Source organism: Sceloporus occidentalis, unplaced genomic scaffold, assembly GCF_023333645.1.
Source record: "Sceloporus occidentalis isolate IW3139 unplaced genomic scaffold, rSceOcc1.0.p SCAF_7, whole genome shotgun sequence".
Classification (NCBI taxonomy): domain Eukaryota; kingdom Metazoa; phylum Chordata; class Lepidosauria; order Squamata; family Phrynosomatidae; genus Sceloporus; species Sceloporus occidentalis.
In genome coordinates this window covers 2,142,361-2,166,060 of record NW_028316987.1, presented here as the reverse complement: position 1 = coordinate 2,166,060, position 23,700 = coordinate 2,142,361, and the positions used below count along the sequence as shown (strand labels likewise).

General features: G+C 43.0%; 1 protein-coding gene across 1 annotated transcript in view; it reads left to right on the top strand.

Annotated features, from left to right (window-relative positions):
* LOC149309015 (G protein-activated inward rectifier potassium channel 1-like) overlaps positions 1–22,506 on the top strand; it is a 31,253-nt gene extending 8,747 nt beyond the window's left edge. The window contains exons 2-3 of the mRNA XM_089531648.1: positions 14,352–14,568; positions 21,613–22,506. Coding sequence (XP_089387774.1) covers positions 14,352–14,568; positions 21,613–22,217 — 822 coding nt within the window. The 3' untranslated portion in view covers positions 22,218–22,506. The remainder of the gene's footprint in view (positions 1–14,351; positions 14,569–21,612) is intronic.
* The last annotated feature ends 1,194 nt before the right edge of the window (positions 22,507–23,700 follow it).

The following is a 23,700-nucleotide window of genomic DNA, read 5'->3' as shown; positions in this document are numbered from 1 at the left end:
GTTTCTGACTTAGGTGACCCTAAGGTGAATCAGTCATGTAGTTGTCTTGTCCAGATTTGTTCAGATGAAGTTTGCCATTACCTTCCCCTGAAGAAGAGAGTATGTGACATGCCTAAGGTCATCCAGTGGGTTTCATGGCCAAGCTGGGAAGTGAACCCTGCTCTCCAGAGGCCTGGGTCCAAAACACATGCAGAAATAATTCAGTTTAAAACAGCTTTAACTGCCCTGGTTCAATGCTAGGGAATTCTGGGAACTGTAGTTTTGTGAGACATTAGCTTTCTCTGTCAGAGAGCTCTGGTGTCACAATAAACTACAATTCCCAAGATTCCCTAGCACTGATCCAGGGCAGTTAAAATGGTTTCAAACTGGATTATTTCTGCAGTGTGTTTTTGACCCCAGTCCAACACTCAAACCTCTACACCACACCAGCTCTCTAGTGTGGACAGTTTATTTTGTACATGCTCAGAGGCTCTGTCCAGGGAAAGAGTGAAGAAAGCAGAGATACTTTGAGACTTTTCTTCTCTTCTCTTCCATTGTCCTTCTCTTCCATTATCTTTGGATGGAAGATCACCCAATAAAACAGGTGGGCAGTAGATTCATAATGTAAGTGAGCACCTCTTAGCAAAAAGTATGATTAAAGAGGTGGCATTTGCTACCAGAAGAGGTGATAAGCAACCACTGACTCAGCGGGCATTAAAAGGTTAGATAAATTCATGATGGATGGCTCTATCAACAGGGACATTAGCTATGATAACTACAGTGGTGCAGTTAAGCAATTTTATATTCTGGACATAATGATCTCCTACTCTCTCCTCTTATCACATGTGTTGTTGTTGTTGTGTGACTTCAAGCCATTTCCGTCCTTATCACGGGATTGTCTTGGCAAAATTTGTTCTGAAAGGGATTGTCACTGACTTCCTCTGAGGCTGAGAGAGGGTTTCCATGGCCAAGCAGGGATTCGTACCCTGGTCTCCAGAGTCATAGTCCAACACTCAATCCAATACACCACACTGGGTCACTCTTATCACATTAATTATATCAAAATGTGGTGGTGTAACAGTGGGCCTTTGATATCTGCTGGGGTTTGGTTTCACGACCCCCATGGATACCAAAATCTGTGGATATTCAAGTCTCATTAAACACAGTGGCAGAGTAAAATGGTGTCCCTTATTTAAAAATGGCAAAATAAAGATTTGCTTTTGGGAATTTATATATATATTTAAATATTTTCAAGCCGTGGATGTTTGAATCCGTGGATAAAGAATCCGTGAATGTGGAGGGCTGATTGTACTTTGGTTTTCTTGTTCTTGTTGTATGTCTTCAAGTCATATCCAATTTATGGCGACCCTAAGGTGAACCTATCATGAGGTTTTCTTGGCAAGTTACTTTAGAGAGGTTTGCCACTGCTATCCTCTGAGACTGAGAAAGTGGCTTTACATGGCCAAGCTGGGGTTCGAACTCTGGTCTCCATAGTCCAGCGCTCAATTCACTACGCCATGTTGGCTGTCAGTTGGGAACAAAATGCTGGACTAGACAAGCCTTTGGTCTGACTCAATTGAGCTCCTAGGGTCAACCCCAACACATTTTGCAGTCTGAGGCTGCATCCACACTGGAGAAATAATCTGGTTTGGCACCGCTTCAAGTCTTTCTGGCTCAAGGCTATGGAATTCTGGGAGTTGGAGTTTGTTGTGGGCCCACCCACAACAAACTCCAACTCCCAGAATTCCATAGCCTTGAGCCAGAATGAGTTAAAGCGGTGCCAAACCGGGTTATTTCTCCAGTGTGGATGCAGCCTTAGACTGCAAAATGTAAATGTATTTTGGGGCATGAGGCAGAAAATTCCAGAAGCCTCTCAGTCTCACTCTCACCCCATCCCAGGCAGTTAAAAATGTACCAATACAGCTAATTTAATAACCTTTTAGTTGGCCTTTTACAGCTGTCAAAATCTGCTGGCCTGAGGCATAGAGGTTCTGAGTTAGGTTTGGCCTGAATACAAAGAAGGTGCCTGGCATATGAAATAAAAAACTATCTGATGTGTGATAATACTAAATACAGTACTAAATAAACCCAAATGTGAATATAGGTCCAAAACACACTGCAGAAATAATCCAGTTTGAGGCCACTTTAACCGCCCTGGCTCAATACTAGAGAATTCTGGGAAGTGTATAGTTCTGTGAGACATTGAGCCTTCTCTGTCAGACAATAATCTACAGTTCCCAGGATTCCCTAGCACTGAGCCAAGGCAGTTAAAGCGGTCTCAAACTGGATTATGTCTGTATTGTATTTTGGATCCTAGTCTGACACTCAAGCCACTACACCACATTGGCTCTCAAGAGACTTCTAGTGTGGACAATTTATTGTGTACATGCTCAAACTGGGTTATTTCTGCAGTGTGTTTTGGACCTGTAATACATCCATTTTGGCCTCAGTTCTGACAAAGGAGCAGAGCCCACTTTTTACTGAGGGTGACAGAGGGGCCCAGTTTGTAGGCCTTTGGCTCATCTTCTCCCTCAGGCTCAGCCTCTGTGCGTGTACTTTGTTGCCACCAAAACTCCTGACACACACACAACACAAACACACAACCCCTTCCCTTCCCTCTCCCCTTCAGCTGCCAAGCTGAGGCGAGGACAAGGCCGCCATTGCTGCCCCCGCACCCCTGATTTGCTCAGCGCGAGGCGGGAAGAAGGAGAGATAAGCCTTATCAAGCCGCAGGCCTCTCACTGCTCTCCATCTTCCCAATCCCAAGAAGGCCTCCCTCCCTCCTGCCTTCCCTTTTTCTCCTCCACAGAGAAGTGAAGCCCTGCTTTGAAGGCTGCATTCCCCACTGCATAAAGAATCAGGTTTAACTGTCATGGCTCCATTTTATGGAAGTCTGGGAAGGGTAATTTGTGGTGGAACCAGAGCTCTACTGTCATGACAAACTGTCACTCCCAGGATTCCATAGCATTGGCCCATGGCAGTTAAAGTAGTGTCAAACAAACTACATTTCCCAAAATTCCACTGCATGGAGCCATGGCCGTTAAAGTGGTGTCAAACTACATTTCCCAGAATTCAGTAGCATGGAGCCATGGCTCTTAAAAGTGGAGTCAAACTACACTTCCCAGAATACCATAGCATTGACCCATGGCCATTAAAGTAGTGTCAAACAAACTACATGTCCCAGAATTCCACATCATGGAGCCATGGCTATTATAGTATCTTTACTACTTTACTGGGAAACTACACTTCCCAAAATTCAATAGCATGGAGCCATGGCTATTAAAGGGGAGTCAAACTACACTTCCCAGAATTGCACAGCATGGAGCCATGGCAGTTAAAGTGGTATCAAACAGGATTATTTATGCAGTGTGGATGAAACCATTGCCCAGGGGCTTCCCAGCTAGCCTTGCTGGCCCACCTGCTGCCTGAGACCCCAGTCAGCCCCGACAGACTTCTCCTGTGGTGGGGACATGGCGATTGTATCATAGTCATCATCATCCAGTATTATTCCAGTACTACTACAGACACAGTTTGAGCCTCCCTTATCCAAAACGCTTGGGACCAGAGGTGTTTTGGATTGGAATTTTTTGGATTTTGGAGTATCTGTATTTGCGTATACCTACATGTAATTTGTATATACCTACATATTTTGGAAATGGGACCCAAGTCTAAGCACAACATTCATTTATGGCTCATATACACACTTTATACAGCAGCCCTCTGTATCCATGGATTCTTGATTTTGCCATTTTATATTTGTTGCTGTTGTGTGTCTTCAAGTCGTTTCTGACTTATGGCAACCCCAAGGCAATCTTTTATCACGAGGTTTTCTTGGCAAAATTTGTTCAGAGGAGGTGTGCCCTGTTGCCTTCCCCTGAGGCTGAGAGAGTGTGACCTGCCCAAGATCACCCAGTGGGTTTCATGGTATATAAGCAACACCATTTTACTATGTCACTGTATTTAAGGGGACTTGAGCATCTATGAATTTTGGTATCCACAGAAGCTGGAACCAAACCCCAGTGGATATCAGGGGTCCACTGTACACATTGCCTGAAGGTAATTTTATAATTATTATAATAATTTTGTGCATAAAACAACATTTGTGTACACTGAAGCATCAGAAAGCAAAAGTGTTGCTATCTCAGCCATCCACAAAAAGAAGTTTTGGCTTTTGGACTATTTTGGATTTCATAATTCTAGATAAGGGAGACATGGTGGCCCATGTTGATGGTGGCCACCATGAGCACATGCATTAATGTATATGTACCTGCATATGTTCACCCATAATTGTATTGTGGTGATGCGAATGAGAAATGTTTCTGGGGAGAAGGGTGCTCTAGATCTCTTTTCTCCCACCTTGTCCAAGGGCTGATCATTCGCTGCCCACTCTACCTCCACTTCTCAGCTTTCAAGTAAGTGAAGAGGCAGGTGGTATGTTTAAGTCATTCTTCTGAGAATCTGGCCTTGTCATACTGTCTGGGACAAAGACATTGGTGGAGGATGCCCAGAGCCACCCCATCCTCAGACCCCAAAATGACTGGCTGTGGCCTTGCGCTAGGCATCTCTGCTCATGGGTGATTTGTGGTCCTCCAGGTGTTCCCAGATTGATGGGAGTTGCAGTTCAACAACTTCTGAAGTGCTACACTTGGTCCACCTCTGAAACAGGATTAAAGCGGGGAAAACTGCATGGCACACACTTGCCCCATGGGTTCCTCATCTTGCCAGGATCCTGTGTATGCAGAATCCTTGATGAATTTCTCCTCACATATTTTTTTTTTTAAAAAAATGCATCCAGCCAATCCTTTGAATTACAGACCTATTTTTCTAGGGATTGCCTTTTGAATTTGATGTATGGCTGTTGCATGCCATGGTAATCCTATTTGCAAGCTCAAACAGAATAGGGAAGAGACAAAAATGAATTTCATATCTTTATGTATAAAAGAAAAGGCGCAGTTCCATTTTCCCGCTTCTGTGGGGACACTCAAAGCAGCTAACAAAACATTTTAAATTGGGGGGGGGGGAGGAGAGAAAGAGGAACATTCTTTAAAAAGTGTGTAGAAAGTTGGCAGAATAAGAACATGCCAGTTGCTCATTTTGTTTTGTGATGTAATTTGCAAATTTTAAGGTCAGATGCTCATTGTGACAACCCAACAGTCATGTTCCCAAAAACAGTCAAAACGTTTTGGCAGGTCACTTGATCCATATCACTAAGCCATCATGTAAAGCTAATGGGTCTTAAGAGAGCCAGCATGGTGCAGCAGTTTGAGTACTGGACCATGACTCTGGATAACAGGGTTTAAATCTATGCTTAGCCATGGAAACCTGTTGGGCAAGTCATATACTCTCAGCCTCAGAGGAAGGCCCTTTGAATAAATCTGGCCAAGTCACCCCCCATGTGATAATAACCTTAGGGTTACCATATGTCAGAAAGTTAAGTGCCCATTAAAGTCCAGCCTAACCCAAAATGTTCCATAATAACAGTGATAGTGCAAAATGTATTTCATTAGAGGAGGTTTACCATTGCCATCCTTTCAGGATGAGAGAGTGTGAGTTGCTCAAGGTTATTCAGTGGATTTACGTGGTCAAGCAAGGATTCGAATCCTGGTCTCCAGAGTTGTACTCAAATGTCCAACCACTACACCATGCTGGCTGGTTACACCAATCTAAAACCTATTGAATCTAATGGGATTTATTTCCAATTAACTATGTACATTATCACTAATGACATTTCTATCCAACCTCCCCCCCCAAGTGAGCTTCAAATGGGGTTTATGAATCTTTTCCTTCCCACATTTATCTTCACAAGAACCCTGTTAAGTAGTTTGGACCAAAAGGGAGAGACTGGTCTAAGATCATCCAACGGAGACTAGAACCTGGATCCCCCAAGTCCCAGTCTAATACTCTGACCACTGTACCACTTTGCCCCTCCCATTCTGTCTGGGAGGAAGAAGGAAGAGAAACCTCTGCTATATCTTCAGCACCCACCAGTCATCCTGGACTGGACTGGATCCATTGCAGCTGTCTCTGCGAGAAAGCAAAACTACTTGTTCCAGTCACAACTCCTTGTGCAGTTAATGCTGAAATATACAATAACCTTTAGCTGCAGCCTTCCAGGGATTGGGCAGTAGAGGCTTCTCCTTCTTCCCTTTTGGGAAAAAACATCATGGAAGAGAAGGTTATGATCCTGTCCATGAGAGCCAGCACCCTCCATTGTGCATTTCTGAGCAACTGATATGCTGCAGAGGTGTAGCTATGGGTGGGAGACAGGGTTAAATGAGGACATTGCTCGCTCAAAGAAGACGTTTGTTCCCATCCCATGAAGTTTTCATTCAGTACCCAAACTTCTAGTATTACAGAAAATAAGGCTGCATCTGCACTGCAGCCATAATGCAGTCTGGCATTGTTTCAACTGCCATGGTTCAATGCTATGGAATCCTGGGCTTTGTAGATTGTTGTGGAAGCAGAGCTCTCTGGCAGAGAAAGCTAAATATCTCTCACAAAACTACAGTTTCCAAAATTCTATAATATTGAGCCATGGCTGTTAAAATGATGTCAAACTGCCTTCTTTCTGTACTGCAGATGCAGCCTGAGCCATCAAAAAAACTTTCATACGTAGAACCATAACATTTGCTGGGTTTGCATTCGCTTGGTAATTCTGCCTGCCCCTTTCCTTGGGTTTCCTAAACTCTATTTCTAAATGCTCAGCTGAGTTAAGTTACTGCAAAGCTAGAACTCTGGCAACTGAAGGAAAATTTTATTTACAGTGACAGAATTCTTATTTGAGAGTGCATCAACTTCATTTTGCCCTCTCCCCAGTTACATCCCTGATACACAGAGGCTTTGGCCACGTCCACACTACACAATTATGGTGCCATTATCCCACTTTGGATTCTTAAGGAATCCTGGGATTTGTAATTTAGGAAGCCACTAGAGTTTTCTGACAGAGAATTCCAACTCCTCCTCCTTGAACTACCACTTCCACATATTTCCTGGATGGCACCATGGCAGTTAGAGTGGAATAATAGCACTATAATTCTGTAATGTGAATGGGCCCATCCTGGTTGCATCTACACTGCAGAATTAATGCAGCTTGACATCACTTTAACAGCCATGGTGCAATGCTGAGGACTTCAAATTATGGAATAGTCTGCCGGAGGAGATCCGTCTTATCACTATCTTAGATGCCTTTAAGAAGGCACTAAAGACGGATCTCTTCTGGCGGGCTTTGCCATCGGATTTGGTATAGAGATGATGATTAAGACCCCCCTCTCTAAGTATGATGGTATATGAATTGATGTTTGGAGATTTTAAGGAACTAATAGGAATTCAGTATTAGTATTTTATTGACTGTTCAATTACATTGTATTATTTTAATGATGTAATCCCACTTCGATCCTTGGAAGAGGCGGGACATATAAATTATTATTATTATTATTATTCAAAGATTTGTAGTTTAGTGAGGTATTTAGCCATCTCAGAGAGCTCTGGTCCCTTGGCAAACTAAAAATCCCAGGATTCCATAGGATAAAGCCATGACAGTTAAAGCCATGTCAAATGGCATTTATCCTGCAGTAGGGCAATTACCAGAGGTGATATATAACCATCTTGACTAGTCACTTTCACTGTACCTGCTGATTTTTCAGGGAAGGTGCAGAGGTCAGCCAAACTCCTTCTATGGGTTAAGCTGGCCATGATAGCTGTGGATGCTAGGAGTTGTACACTAAAGAAGCAACGTCACCAAGCTCTGGGATAGTGTGACTTTCCAAAATTCGTTGTTGTTGTTGTTGTTGTTGTTGTTGTTGTTGTTGTGTGCCTTCAAGTCATTTCCAACTTATGCTGACCCCTAAGGTGAACCTGTCATAGGGTTTTCTTGGTAAGTTTATTCAGAGGGGGTTTGCCATTGCCATCCTCCGAGGCTGAGAGAAGGTGACTTGCCTAAGTGGCTTTGAGCGTGGCTTTAAACCCTGTTCTCCTAGTCCGACGATCAAACCACCACATCACACTGTAAACAGTGGATATGGTTTCCTCCCTGGAAATGCTAAATCTCTCTATCACCATTTGTTTTTCTGATGTGTCAGAACAGGCAGGCAATAAAACCCTAGTATCCTCACAGCAGCTGCTGAGTTGTTTGTCAGAATGTCCTCCATCCTTTTGCCTTTGTCTCTCCTTTTTATCCCATCTCCTCACTCTCTTTGTCTCCTTCTCCCACTCCTGTCTCGATGACATCTGCCATGCCATCCCTTTGGCTCAAAAGGGGCTCTGTTTCTCTTTTCTTCCATGCCAGGTCAGGCACAGTTTTCTCCCAATGGAGGTTTTTTTTTCTCTTCTTCTCATAAAATGCAGTTGTGAAGCCTGCAGTCTTCTGTGGAAGTCCAGATGGAAGAGGGAGCTCTTTTCCCATATGGCAGTGTATTTTCCTCTTCCATAAATCACCTCCTAAATTGCTCTCCTCCCTCACTGAAGAAGGAAATACAAATGCAAGTTATATCTGTGTCTGTATTCTGTAGAAGAGAAATGTGTTATGGCGGTTTGAGCACTGGAGTACGACTCTAGGGATCGGGATTCGAAACCACACTCAGTCATGGAAACCTGTTGGGAGAACTTGGGCAAGTCACATTCTCTCAGCTTCAGAGGAAGGCAATAACAAACCCCCTCTGAATAAATCTTGCCAAGAAAACCCCATGAGGGCTTCACCTTGGTTCCCCAGAAGTTAGAAAGGACCTGACACAACACAACAACAATGTTGTAAAAGAATGAAAGAAAGAAGAACACAGGGAGGAAACTACAATTCACTCTGCTTTAAAGCCAGTCCTCCCATTATTCAAGAGTGAATTGGTGGTCCCAAGTAGCATATTTGAAGGGGGGTATTATTATTGTGTTAACTTGGTATTATTGTGAAGTCGAAGGCTTTCATGGCCGGCATCCATAGTTTTTCATGGGTATTTCGGCCTATGTGGCCATGTTCTAGAAGAGGTTATTCCTGATGTTTCACCAGCATCCATGGCTGGCATTTTCAGAGAATACTGGCATGAAAGAGAGTGGGGTATATATATATATACTGTGTGACCCTGGGTAGGGAGGAGTGATTTCCATGTTAATCTGTGTATTGTCCTATTGTTGAATGGCAAGGCCTCAGGGCAGGAGGATCTGCAAAGAGGATTAGTGGCTGTTAAATTAGAGATCATTGTCTGCTGGGATAACCCCTGATTTTCATTTACATTTGGGCTTTTTCCCTGCATTTTGCTGGGTCTTGATTTTAGTGTTTTTCAGGATTGGTAGCCAAACTTTGCTAACTGTAAGGGTTTCTTTTTTCCTGTTGAAGTTGTCTTGGTGTTTGTGGATTTCAATGGCTTCCCTGTGCATTCTGACCTAATAGCTGTGAAATTCTGGACCATGCTAACAGATGCTGGCAAAACGTCAAGAATAAACTCTTCTAGAACTATGTTAGAACCCGAAAAACTATGTTGTTATTGTATTTTTACTAGTAGAAACATCTCATATGCCACCACCACTCAGTCTACCTTTGGGCACTATGCACCTTAATTTGAGTGGCCCCAGGCAGCAAGATCTCTTGAGTTGGCTCATCTCAAGATCATAGGTAGATTGTTACATAGTTGCCCTGCCTGCCTTTAAGCATTTCCCAAGCTAGCCTGACTTCACCTTACCCATTCCAAAACTACTACCTGCCTGTCTCTGAGTTTGTGTTAATGCTTGGTCCCCACTTCGGGCTTCTAAACTATCTAACTGTACGGCATCTATTGTTTACTATTATTTGACACATTTTTTACCACCATGTACATCCCAAAAAAGCTTCCCAGGCTATCCCATGGACAGGACACAAAAGGAAAAGGGATTGGGCGGGAAGAGGAAGGAAACAAATCCATGCATGCTTGCAAAGACCTAGATTTAAGCACAATACAAAAGCTGCTGTTCCTCTCCCTCTGGTGACCATATTTGCAGCAATCTGGGTTGGGCTTCCACAGCTTGAGATGTATCTGGGTATAATAGAGGGATGCCTAGCTGCTATTTCCTCTTCCTCTGAAGAATTCCTATCTATATTCTGTCCAGCATGAAGCAACTGACCACTGGTGCCAAAAGGGTTCAGTTAAGAGTCAAATAAGGCAGTGACCTCCTATCTATCAACATTCCTCCATATCACTTGGAGAGTGATTTTGACATTGCATTAAAGCTGAAGTGGGCAAATGCAATGGGGCCAAATCTTATGTTCCAGGACTGTCTGGCAACTGTGTAAAAATACACACATGCCCCATTTTGCTTCTTTTTGGGGGTGGGGGGTGGAGGGGGGATAAAACTGAAAGTGGCCAGAGGTCCAATGCTGGTTTTGAAAAATGTGTGTTGTTGTTTTTTAACATCGAATTCTGCAGGAGGATTCTGTTGCTTATTTAAAGGTGAATTCCTCTCTCCCAAGAAAGCAGTTCACCATGGGGTGGGGGGTTGGGAGCAGAAGAAGAATAATCTGGAGGTATCAAGGGCTACAAAACTAGCCGGGTGTGGCCCCTGTGTCCCACTTTGCCCACCTTGACTTTAAAACACAACCATGTGAAGCCACTGGTAGATAAGACTTGGATCGTTTTCCAACTCTCCTTGTAAGACCACCCAGGAGCAGCCTGCTTAGTTTTCTAGACAGTCTCTTTCTTCTTCAAGGATCTCTGTGGCTGTCAGTGCTCAACTTTAAATGAGGAATGTTTTTCTGAGAACATTTCTAAAAGCCTTCTACCATTACTGCTGTTCCTAACTGCTCTCACCCACTGCTGGGAAACCAGCCTCTTTAAAACAGCAGAGTAGCAAAGAGAGGGGAAATAATAGAAGAATCCTTGGCCATTCAGGCACACAACATCACATTTGGTTAGCAGATGAGTCGCACAGCAATTTGACAAGGAACGAGGATTGACATCTCAGTTAATAAAGATGACATATCCCAACAGTGACCAAAGCGGGAAGCACATGTCTAGCTAATCCAGGTCGGCAAGGCGTGCTGCTGCCTTTGTGGCCAAGTAGGAGGTGGGGGGAAGATACAAGTAGGGGATAATGGTAGATATGCCCAGGATGGCATCTTTTAAGCTCTATGCAATGATGCTTGCATTTGGCCAAATATCTTCCAAGGGCTTTTCTGTTCCACCTTTCCATCTTTGTCAGGGTTGTTTTCTTTCTTTTTAATTTTTGTAAGGCTAATTCTACCCATATCTACTGTAGACACCTTGCTGTGGTTTTTCCTCCTGCTAATTATCACAGCAGTGCTGCTCTCTCTTTCTCTCTTTCTTTTTTTCTGAGAATGGTAGGAAGGGATTACATGAAAAAAGTGGGGGAGAGAAAGAGTCAGGGAAGCATCTGGTCCATCTGTGGAAACTGGTCCTGAATTCAAAGTTTCAGAATCCATAATAGCTAGAGCTTGGGAAAGTGAGTACAACTCAAAGAATTCCCCAGCCAGCACTGTCAGTGTGTTTTTCCAGTCTTTGATTCAAACTGAACTCTCCTTCTCTGGCTCACTGCACTGAAGTGGATCATCAGCCCTGTGGCAGGAGGAGCAGCAACCTTGTAAGAAATAGCAAATCCTATTACAGTGCTATATTCCACTATAGTTACCCTGGCTGCATTCTGTGCAAACTTGGAGTTTATAGTTTGATGAGGTTCCAGAGCTCTCTGAAAATTCTAAACATCCTAAACTACAAATCCCAGGATTTAGCTATTAAAGTGGAATATAGTGCTATAATTGGATCGTGTGAAAAGGTCCTGGTTTCCTAGTGGTGAAGACCAATGGTGCAAGAGCATTCAGATCATCCAAGGCCTGCCTGATCATTGGAGTGAACACAATGAGGTAGAAGATGCTGGGGAATAATAACGATAGCATCATCCATGTTCATGATGCTTTACAAAGTTAGAGAATAGAGCATAATTATTCCAGTAATATAAAATGCTGAAATGCAATACTGTATTAAAATACAATCTAAAAAAACTACACACACAAACACACACAGTGCAGAATAAAACAAAATAGTGCAGGTAATCAAATGTACAAAGATAAAAAGCATTAATCCAAAATTCCAAAAGTTTTAGAAAACAAAAACAAAAAATCAATTTGGATTTAAAAACTGAGTGAACGAAGGAGCAGGATAGGGAGCAACAGCAGGATTTTGTAGAAAAGAGAAAAATGTCTCTACCACCACACAATTAAGTCTGCTGTTTCGTTCAGCAGAAGCTGGTGATAGCCCTGTCAGGGGACAGAGAACAGTGGCATCACTGCTGTTGGTGCCATCCAGTGTGGGTGCCCCAAAAGAGCTGCAAAGGAGGGTGGCAGATTGCCCCACACTCCCTCCTGCTGCCTCATTCGTCTGCCCCTTGACTGGTCCAGTGCCTTCCAGATGGCCCATTCAGGGTCTGGTATTGCTTCTGGGTGAACAAGAAAGGGTGATGATGCCCTCGCTTCCTTGCCCAGCAGCCATGCCAATCCCACCAGATGCACCGTTCTACTGGGTGTCACCCAGTGTGATCTGCACTCCTTGCACCCTCCTAGTGACATCCCTGATCCCTGACAGAGAAGCCACACTGGCTTTTAGTCCAAACAACCCTGGAGCTATCCAGGGTGCTGAACCCATTTTAGTAGGTCTGAGGTCAACACCTTGGATAGCTTTCCTAAAGATGTGACTCAAGCACAGAGCAAATTGACTGCCTCGCTGATTTGGAACCACCAGCTTCCACTTTGGAAAAGACCTGTCTTCCGTCACCAGTGTTGAAGTAAGTTCAGCTGCCAAGTTGATTGTGTTTCTGTGCATGGAATGGTAGAGGGTACCATTTCTGTGCCATGATAAAATATATTTTATCATGCAGATTTTAGAAAGGATGGGGGAACAACTCAGTACATTGTTAAGACCAGAATTAGGTTTTGTATCCCAAATAGCCAGCACCGACTCTAGCATTAGGCAGAGTGAGGGAGCTACCTCAGACAGCAAGTTCTGGGCATCATGAAAAGGCCACAGATTGTTAGAATCTATTGTCCTTTAATGTTTACTGGCAAGGCAGGTGAGAGATGTAAGATTTTCTGGTTCAGGTGCCAAAATATCTCAGCTGGTTTGAGTACTATGTGCTTCAGGCAGCAAAATGTGTTGGGCCAATGGCCAATCTTGCATCTAGCTGTGCTTCAACTGCAGAAACAGGCATGGTACCAGCATGCTGCAGCCTCAGAAATTGGAGGCTGGGGTTTCTACAATTTTCCCCCCAAACGCTCCATGCTGGCATCCTTTTAGTGAATTAAGACTGGTGTTAAATCCAGTTTACACCAGCACAATCCACTTTTTTGTTGTTAACACAGAAGTCATAATACTGTTCAGACTGGGCAACAACCAAAATTGCCCCCCAAATCCACCTTTTCAGTGAGGAGCCTCCCAAAGATGTCCGTTTCCACAGTGCCCCCCTTGACTGGTGAGGGGACCAGAAGAGATGCATCAAACTATTTTCCTTTAACTAGATGCACATCAATAATGTAATTCTCTGGGACCATTGAAGACCCTGTGGATGCTTGTTGGCAGTGTGTCCATCTCTGCTGCTCCCCCTGTTCTATCAGAGATACGACAGAAATAGCTGTCTATGGGAGGAACTGGAAACATATTGTAGCTACATGCCAGAGGAACATCTCCCAAGACAGGATCTGGGCCATCAACTGTATGCCTTCCCTTGCATCACTGCTGCTGCACTTTCCCCAGCTGTCAGGTGAGCCCCAGGACCACTGATAGAGAAGCAAGTTCATTGGAGCTTTTAAAGCAGATTTTTCTAACTGTACAAAGTACAATTTGGCTACATGGTATGCAGTTAAACGCACCATGCAGTTTAACTCTGACAAGACCTTGTGGAGTATCTGAATCGCAGTACCAAAGGCTTTGCAACACAATGATATTCCCAAAAGACGCTGCATCCAAAGGCCCTTTCATTGTGGAGAAACAATTCCACTTTAACTGTCATAGCTGCATCCTGTCTAATCCTGGGATTTGTAGTTTAGGGAGTAGCATTTAGAATTCTCAGCCAGAGAGCTCTAGTCCTTCCCTAAACTACAAATCTCAAGATTCCATTGGATGTTGCCATAGCAGTTAAAGTAGAATCACAGTGCTATAGTTGTGTGGTGTGAAAGGACCCAAAATTTCCCAAGCCACAGCCCAGACCAGCCCATCTCTTTGCGGGGGGGGAGGGGAATCTCTATATTTGGGCCCATCTCTTTGTATTTTAGTATGCATGGAGTGCTAAGATTTATGAAATTACTCCAAAAGACACTCTGGAAATGTTTCTGTTGCTCTGCTGCTGTAAAATTTGATCTTCAATTCCTGGGATTTCTTTCCCACCCCCACTTCCCTGTTTTTCTTCAGTCACGACAGACACCAGAAGGTGAATTCTTGCCACTAGACCAATGTGAGCTTGATGTTGGATTCGGAACCGGAGCCGACCAACTGTTCCTTGTCTCTCCTCTAACCATCTGCCATGAAATTGATGACAAGAGCCCCTTTTTCGCCCTCTCGCAGAGATCACTACGAAGCGAGCAGTTTGAAATTGTTGTTATCCTGGAAGGGATTGTTGAAACAACAGGTAAGAGACTGAACCCGAAGCCTGACAAAAATAGCAAACAAATAAATAATAAACATTTATGCAACAGCTTCAAGAATTCAGAGTACTTCATAGGCCTTATGTAACTGTAATCCATACAACACCCCTATATGGCAGGCCTGTATTACTATGCATTATACTGCCAATAGAGAGACTGAAGTTGAGAGACACTTCGCCTAACATGACCAGCTGGTAGTGAATTCATAACAGGTGTGAGATTCAAACTGTTGACTTCTTGCTTCGTAACTCATAGGATTTCACATTGCACAATTATAGAGCTGTGATTCCACTTTTAACTGCCAAAAATTATCAGCCAAAGAACTTTACTGCCTCACAGAACTAGAATCCAACAGGATGCAACCATGGAAGTTAAAGTGGAATATTGCTATAACTGTGTAGCATGAAAGGACCTTCAGGCCCAGTAAAAATGGGCACTGTGTGGCACCCTGGGGCCAAAATTAGGTCTCGATTGTGCGGAGTATCCGTACGCTCCTGAGCCCTAGTGCGCAGCCATTATGGCGCGGCCCCATCCACACAGGGGCCTGCCATGATGACACACAAATACCAGGGCCAAACCTAGAAACAAATTTCTTTCTAGATTTGAGTTTTGGCTCAAACTTATCTGTCTCTATCCCATCTTGTTATGATTCAGTGTCATTCTGTATAGCAAGGTTTTGATTTAGAGCATAGGCAACAATAAATAAAATCAATAAAAGGTATTGATTTCTAGCATAGAGAACAACTGTTTCATTTGTTTAGGAAGCTTAGACAAACATGGACTTGGAACTTATCAACAGTCTTAATGCTGAAGCAGATACAGTATGGGAAATGGATGTGGTGACTTGAGGGTTTTGGGGTTTCCCCCCCAGGATATATAAGGGAAGACTCCTGGGTCTGATCAGAGCAAGAGAATAAGTAATGCGAAACATTTCCTCCATATTGTAGTTTTATTACGGCACACAGCCAGCACAGTGATAAAATACAATACAATAATACAGTACAGTCATAAAAACTCTAACATGTGTCAACTTGCAGGGGGTTTTAAAAGGTTATAAAAATGTTTCAAGGAATCTCTTTAGCATAATCTGCATATCAATAACAGAAATTAATAAAAAATAATAGAGCAGTATATAAAAAATTACATACAACATATATTCTATATTCAAAGTCAAAATCACCCCAGCCACTTTTTTCTTTATGATAATAAGTCAAACATAACTTTTTTCCAGTAAGAAGAAAATGAATTGGGGTAAGCAGTTTGGATTAGGGGAAACAGCCCTTAGGGTGATAACTCTTAAGTTAGTTAATAACTCTTACCCCCAGAATTGGACACATTTGGGACATTACAACTCCCAAACTACCTAGCTATAAGTCAGTGGCAGGTTTGATCCAAAAAGGTAATGTTAATAACTGTTGTTTTTGCTTGAAGGCCATTGTGAGTTAGTGGATATGATAATAATTCTCAATAATAAGATGAACGTCCAAGCTGTTTGTGAGCTGTAACAAATTATCCAGATAGCAGCTACATTAGCAATCTTTTAAAATCTATGATTTAAGAACTATTAAAATCATTAATGAAACAAGTATACAATTTGCTGGCAGCTACTGCAAATAATATTACCATCTAGATTCTAGGTAATATGAGGGTGATTATTGGCCACCAGTGATTGCACTGCTATGTTGCAGAAGAGTGAAAGCAAAGAATTTATGAAGACAAAATCAGGATTCTAGTTAATTGTAATCCACTTATTAGATCTAGTGATCCCTATTCCAGTCAGTCCTAGTCCAGATAGACAGGCAAGATTAGCAGACACTGCTTCATATCTAAAAGTGTAATGGTATGATTTAAAGTATTATTCAAAGACTTACATGTGTTAGTCTGTTTCAACAACAGCAGCAAAATATATAAAGGAATCCCACAACACCTTTGATGAGAAAAATAAATCTGTAGCATAAGCTTTCATGGACCCTGATCAACTTTATCAGAAGCATGGACTGAAGGGTTGCCAGCCATGAAAGCCTTCGACTTCACAATGGACTGAAGGCTCTGTAGATTCCTTTATATCTTTTTAGATAGTATGTAAAATTCAGATTGCTGATCAAGACAGCCTGCATAGCTATGTTCAGGAAGCTGTGCTGATCCATATCAACAAACCAATATGAGCAATTTTCATCTTCATCAGGACAAGGTATTTTGTAGCACTGATGGAGCTAAAGTGCTCATTCAGGACCAAGCCCCAGCAGTGTAATCCACATATTGCTGAAAGCTCCCCTCTGCTGGTGCACTAATATGTTGAAGGGAAGTTACTCATAATGATAGTACTCATAACGTGAAGAGAATCCAAAAATGCAGACAGCTGAGTTGATCTATATCTGCCTGTCTGGGTGCACATGCACATGTTGTGGACAGGAATGCCCACTTAACTACTTTAAAATACACACACACACACACAACAAAAACAAACAATAAATACAAAAAATGACAATAACAAAAGAAAAAAAATTCATCACCAAAATAGCGTTACATTCTGTATAAATAAAAAAGAGAAAAAGAAAAAGACACATGGCACTCTGCTACCACACTTCTAACCTTTCTGAAGACAAACAGTGCATCTACACTCTAGAAATAATGCAATTTGATGCCACTTTATTTGCCATGGCTCCGTCCAAGGAGTCCTGGGATGTGTATTTTGATGAGGCCCCAGCACTCTTTGGCAGAGAAGGTTAAAGACCTAGTAAAACTACAAATCCCAGAATTCCATCAGATGGCACTACAGCACGTAAAGTGGTGTCAAAGTGTGTTGCTTCTAAAGTGTAGATACACCCAGTAAGACAAAACTGGGTGTGAATAAGAACAGCTGCTCCTTTAATGGCAGGTTATGGCAGACCAAAAAACGCCATATGTGTGAACTGTGTCAACAGGGAGGTAAGCCCCAATGTGTATAAAATCTCAGCTCTTATGTTTGTTTATTGTAAGCACCCCAGGCAAGTGTTCACTGCTAATTCTAGATCCCCCCCCCTTCTGCTTTCTTCTATCTCTTTTGACTTGTCTTTTTAAGCAAGAAAACAATGACAAGAGCAAAAATGAACAACATTAGGGTCCCCACATCTCATAGCCTGGACACGATTCTCCAGTCAACAGAAAGGGGGAGGAATCTCAGAGCAAGAGTACTGTCTTAAACGGTATATGTGTACAGTAGGCCTTTGGTATCCGCTGGGGTTTGGTTCCAGGACTCCTTGTGGAGACCAAAATTCATGGATGGCCAAATGCAATGGTGTAGTAAAATAAAACAACAAAATCAAGGTTTGCTTTTGGTGGGGGGAAGCAATCGTGTGAATGTCTTGGAACTGTGGTTGGTTGAATCAGTGGATGCAGAATCCATGGATATGGAGGGTCAACTATTTACATTTACCCAGATCTAATCTGCACTGCAAAAATAAAGCTTGTAACTGCCATGGCTCAGTACTGTGGAATTCTGGGAGCAATTGATAGCAGGGCTGTGGGTGCAGAGGTAAAATGAGGGCTTTTCCCCTGCCATGAAATTTTCATTCAGTCCCCACATTTCTGGTATTGCAAAAAGTAAGGCTGCATCTGCACTGCAGAAATAATGCAATCTGACATCCTTTTAACAGCCATGGCTCAATGCTATGGAATCCTGGGCTTTGTAGTTTATTGTGTCACCAGAGCTCTCTGACAGAGAAAGATAAATATCTCACAAAATTACAGATCCCATAATTCGAAAGCATTGATCCAGCGCAATTAAAGTGGCATAAGCTATTGAAAATAATAATAATAACCAAAAGTAGCTGTTTCAGTTACTTTTGACAAATAATGATGTAAAGACCAATTTTTAAACATCTCAGTAGAGCAGTGATCAATTACTTTGCAGAGGGGCTGAAAGCAGGACTGGAATGACTTACTTATTAAAAGCTGCTTTCCAAATTCCACTGTTTCCCTTCTATTCCAAAGCAAAGCCCAGCCCTTTGTTCCATCCGTATATGAGCAAGTAGGGCACCCCAGCTGTAATTGTAGCAAAGGACTTCCATTGCTTCATGAGCTTAGCCTAGAGGCTGATCTGTCTAGCAAATGAGAGATTAATTATGTGGTTCCCCCTCTGGTGCTATATTAATGAATCCTTTTATGCTATTTTATATATATATATATATGGAGAGAGGGAGGAGAAATGGGATTTGATATGGGCGGATTTTCCTTTTTAAAGAATAAATTTCTCATTTATAGTTTTTGAAACGGAAGAATCCCTGTGCTTTTGGAAATACGGTACCCAAGAATTATACCCTCAGCATGCACATTGGGCCAGCAATGCTTCCAGGGCTTAATTTGTGCAGGCTTTTTTCAGTTCCTGAATGTCCTTCCAGCTCAGCTCTAGGATGGGCTTTCAACTTCTCCAGACTCCCCATTGCCCCTTTATCCTTTGAAATGGTTCTGCTTAAAATTTCTAGCAGCTCTAAAATTAAAAGATGGGATTTCCTCCCCGAGAGACCCAACAGCTTCTCCAACGATTTCTGCTATGTCTTGTTTTGTCTTTAATTAAGGACAGAAGCATCTAATGTAGGGCATGTCCTGGAAAAGGAGGACATCTGGTCACCCTGTTTGTGGACCACAGTTCCCAAATTGGTAGGTGATCCTAGGAGCTATGGTCAACAAAAACCCACTTTTCCATGCTTTCATGAAGGGGCAGAGTTGACTAACATGCTTAATAACTATTTGTCCTCTTGGCTAAGAACTATCCCACTTGGCCTTCATGGAGGTATTTTTAGTAGATGATGCCTCTAAGAATGTAGATGAATGTGCTCTTGATAATGGGTCTGATACAATGATATTCTATCAAAGTTTATCAGTTTTTATGTAGGGCAGTTGCCCAGATGTCATTTCCATTAGAAAAATAGAGGCCCTTGTAAACCTGGTGTACTCCAACAACAAAAACATCTAAATAAGATTAAATTTGGCTCATAATTAGTCCCAGTTGTGTGGCAAGAAAAGCTGAATTTGTACAATCTGTGCAAATTATCTGGAACAACCATATTTCGATATATTATCTTATTCTGCATAATGTATCATTTTATCTTGCATAATGCATGGCAGTTTTGTTTTGCATAATGCATTATTTTATTTTGCACCATTTATACAGTGGTGATTTTTAAGAATATACTGTAAATTTTATTCAGAGATCTTCACAGCAATGGATAAAGAAGTATGCAGACCAAGGCTTCCAACTGTGATTCTAGCAGAGCATTGGTTTCCCATGCAGTTTCAGGTGAATCTTCATCACCTCTAGGGTTAGAAAATGGGCTTTTAAAAATGAAACTGAGACTCTCAGGTAGCTTAATTTTGAGTGCTTAAACCACAGTGTCTTCTTGTGGAAGTACTACTGTACATGTGCAGCTAGCACCCAGTCTGTTTTGATATGGCAAAAGCCCTTCACAAAAGGTTCATATGTGGCCACCTGAAGGTGCCTCATAAAGCCTTGATAAGAATTCAAAGATATAGTCATGTTAGTCTCTAGAATCAGTATGTAGAGAGATCATGTGGCACCTTTGAGACTAACTGAAAGAAAGAAGTTGGTAGCATGAGCTTTTGTAGACTTAAATCTATTTCCTCAGATGCATTGATAAGAATGAGGAGGCTGGATCCAAAGGAAGTCAATCATGCCTAGTACAGGCTTGGGAATTATATGGCTTTACAGAGGTCACTGGACTGCTACTTCCACAATTCCTCCCCAGTTGACTATGCAGGCTAGGACTACTGAGAACTGCAGTTCAACAGCAACTAGAAGGCCCACATTTAAGTGGTGTTAAGAGGGACAGCACAACCAACACATAATTTGGAAGAAATGGGAAAGACAACATATCAGTCCTCTCCAACTCTGAACTGGTGTGTCCAGATGTGCTGGACTACAATGCCCATCAAACCAGCCAACATAGCATCTGGCTGATGGGAGTTGTAGTCTAGCTCAGTGACAAGGAATTGGCTTGAGGAAAGCTGGTAGATAGACTGGGAAAGAATAAGCACTAGGTTTGCACAGTCCACCCACCAGTTAGGTTTCCATAGAACGACCTGTTGCTCCATCTGGTAACCGTCTTGGTCTCCTAGCAGCTTTTGTTGTCTTAGGTGACAAAAAGGGACATGGGATAAACATTAAAAAGTCTGAGCAGAGAAGCAGTTCCATGTCCCTGGATACTCAGCTTTGTTTTTGCCCTCCAGAGTCAAGTCCCAGCCCCAGAGTCTCTTCTGAATAGCAGCTTAGGATTCTAGGTTCAAAAGGTTATTTCCTGAAAAAGTTGAAGCTCTTGCCCACTATCTATTTTCTGCCTTCTCGGGTTAGCTAAATCAGGGCCATCAGCAGGGAGTGTAGGGTGTGTGGACTGTACCAGGGGACACCTCAAAGCGGGATGACACCTGATCAGGTCTTTCCTTCCTTGCAGGGTAGTAGTGTGCATTGCTGCTGCTGGCATCCACTCCTTCTTCTCTATTGCCATGGCTCTCTCAGCCAAGGGAGCAGAGAAGAAAGCATGAGAACACCCTGCTTTTGGCTTCTCCTGCTGTCTCCCTTGGCTGGCTGTTGACTTGCTCTTTAGCAGCCCTTTCCAGGTCTGGGTGGAGAGCAGGACTGGAGGGCAGGCAGGTGGGCAAGCAAGCAAGGCAGTGGATGAGGAGGGAGGCCAGGGTAGGTTACTGTTGCTATCCAGCAGTCTTTTCCAGGTCTGGCTGGGTGGCTGAGGGGTGTCCAGGAAGGGTGCAGCAGGAGGGAAAGGAGAGAGAGGAGGTATGCCACTGCCACCAACCACCCTCCCGGCAGCCTTTCTGGGCATCTGCACGAGGTAACACCAACTCTAATTATGCCACTGAGCTAATTTTTTTTTAAGGAGCTTAGCAGCCTTGATGCATAATTCATATACAGTATTTTCACTTATGGACCTATATATTTCTATTTAAAAACTTTTCCAACATACAGTTCCACAATTTGAAAATCCCACTCTAATTTTACTCCCGTTCTGATCTGCTAGGAATGACATGCCAAGCCAGAACCTCCTACACAGAGGATGAAGTTCTCTGGGGCCACAGGTTCCTCCCAGTGATGTCGCTGGAAGATGGCTTTTTCCGCGTGGATTATTCTCAGTTTCATGGAACATTTGAAGTCCCAACTCCCCCCTACAGTGTGAAAGAACAGGAGGAGAATTTGGCTCTCCCATCACCTTTGAACACTCCTACTGGAAGCAGCAGAAGCCGAAGGGACAAGCTCTCCTCCCTGGACTGTCTTGATATTTTTGAAGAGAAAAGTGGCAGGCTTCCTAGCAAACTCCAGAAAATTTGTTCTGGGAAAGGGGATCTCCATAGGGGAGTACTCAGCCTTTGTTCCAGCAATGTGGAGAAAGCATGCAGCACTGGAGACCTCTTGAAAATCCAGGAGATCAGTTCAGTCTGCAGCATAGAGGATGGGGAGGAAAAGATCCAGTCAACAGCCTTCAAAACCAAATCGGAGTTGCTGGCGCGGTCCACTGGGAACCTTGAACTCCAACAGAGGCCTCTAGCCATTCGCAACTTGGGGGCAAGATTAGAGGATAATTTGCCTGCCAAACTACGGAAAATGAACTCTGGGCACCTATTGTGAACATCAACCGACCCACAAACAGCCATGATTGCATTTCAAACTTTGGTTTACTACTATGAAGAGCAGAGCTGAAGGGAATGTTGGCTTTACAGTGATGGTTGGACTACAACTCCATGATTTGTGACCTCCACATGTGGCAGGATTCTAACACCCATGGAAACTAGAGGCCTGCCCCATATGGAGGGCTGTTCTCCACCTCTGGCGAAGAAGATCCTGGGCCTCATCTGTACGCTACCAATGTCAACCCAGTTTAAACTAGAATAAAAAGCATAGCTTCAGCTCACAAGAATGTGGCAGTTCTGTAAACTGTAGGTAGGGAGGGTGACATGGGGTGTGAATTGTCAGGATCTTGCATCAGGATTACATGGTGTAAATCTCTATAAGTGGAATGATGGAATGTGTCCAAAGAACCAAAGTGTGGCCGTTACAGGCCTGAGTCTGAGCAAAAAAAAAAAAAAAAAAGCAGCCTGAAAAGGATCCAGATCCACTCATGGAGTCCTTGATGTATATTAGCTAAGCTGGCCTAATTATGTCAGTATTTCCTTTTTTAAATCACATCAAAGTGTTTCCTGCTCTTTTGTTGCTGCTGTTTTGGGCTCCATCATTCAGAAGGGTACACAACTCTGACTCCAGCTCTTCCGCGTTTACATGGGATGGTCCAAGCTTTGGTTCCAGGGAAGGGCCTCCTACTCCACCTCTGGCCCTAACTGAAGCCTCACTATCATAGAATCATAGAATCGTAGAGTTGGAAGAGACCACAAGGGCCATCCAGTCCAACCCCCTGCCATGCAGGAAATCCAAATCAAAGCATCCCCAACAGAGCTCCAAAAGAAGGAGACTCCACTATACTCCAAGGGAGTTTATTCCACTGTCGAACAGCCCTTACTGTCATGAATGAGAACTAAATGTGCTTGTGGCACATCAGTCAAAATTTCCATGTGCAAGACACCACTAAGAGTCCAACCAATATCTTACTCTTGGCCGTGGGGCCACTCATGTTAGGTCTGCTTTTTCTTTTGAAGCACACCCATTTAATGCCATTCCCTCTAGCTGCTTTATCATACTAGGGGGCAAACAGGATTTAAATGAGAGTTAAAGGAGAGTTGAACAGGAAATGTCATATGTTAAACATCAGGCATTTCCTGTTAAGTCTTGTTTAAATCCTGTTTGCCCCTAGAGTGATTAGGTTTCTCTCTGTAGAGCAGGAGTGGGAATGGTTTAGCTGTCCAGATGTTTGTTGTTGTTGCTATTGCTGCCATGCCAACTCCCACTTATGGCAACCTTATGAATGAGAGACTTCCAAGATCCCTGGTGACCATCTGCCCTCTTCAGGTCTTGCAAACTCAGGATTGTGGTTTCTTTGATTCAGTCCGTCCACCTGTAGTGCAATTTTTCTCTTTTCCTACAGCTTTCCACCTTTCCACTGTGTCACATTGTCTCGATATGTCCAAAGTATAATAATCTTAGTTATTATACTTTTCTC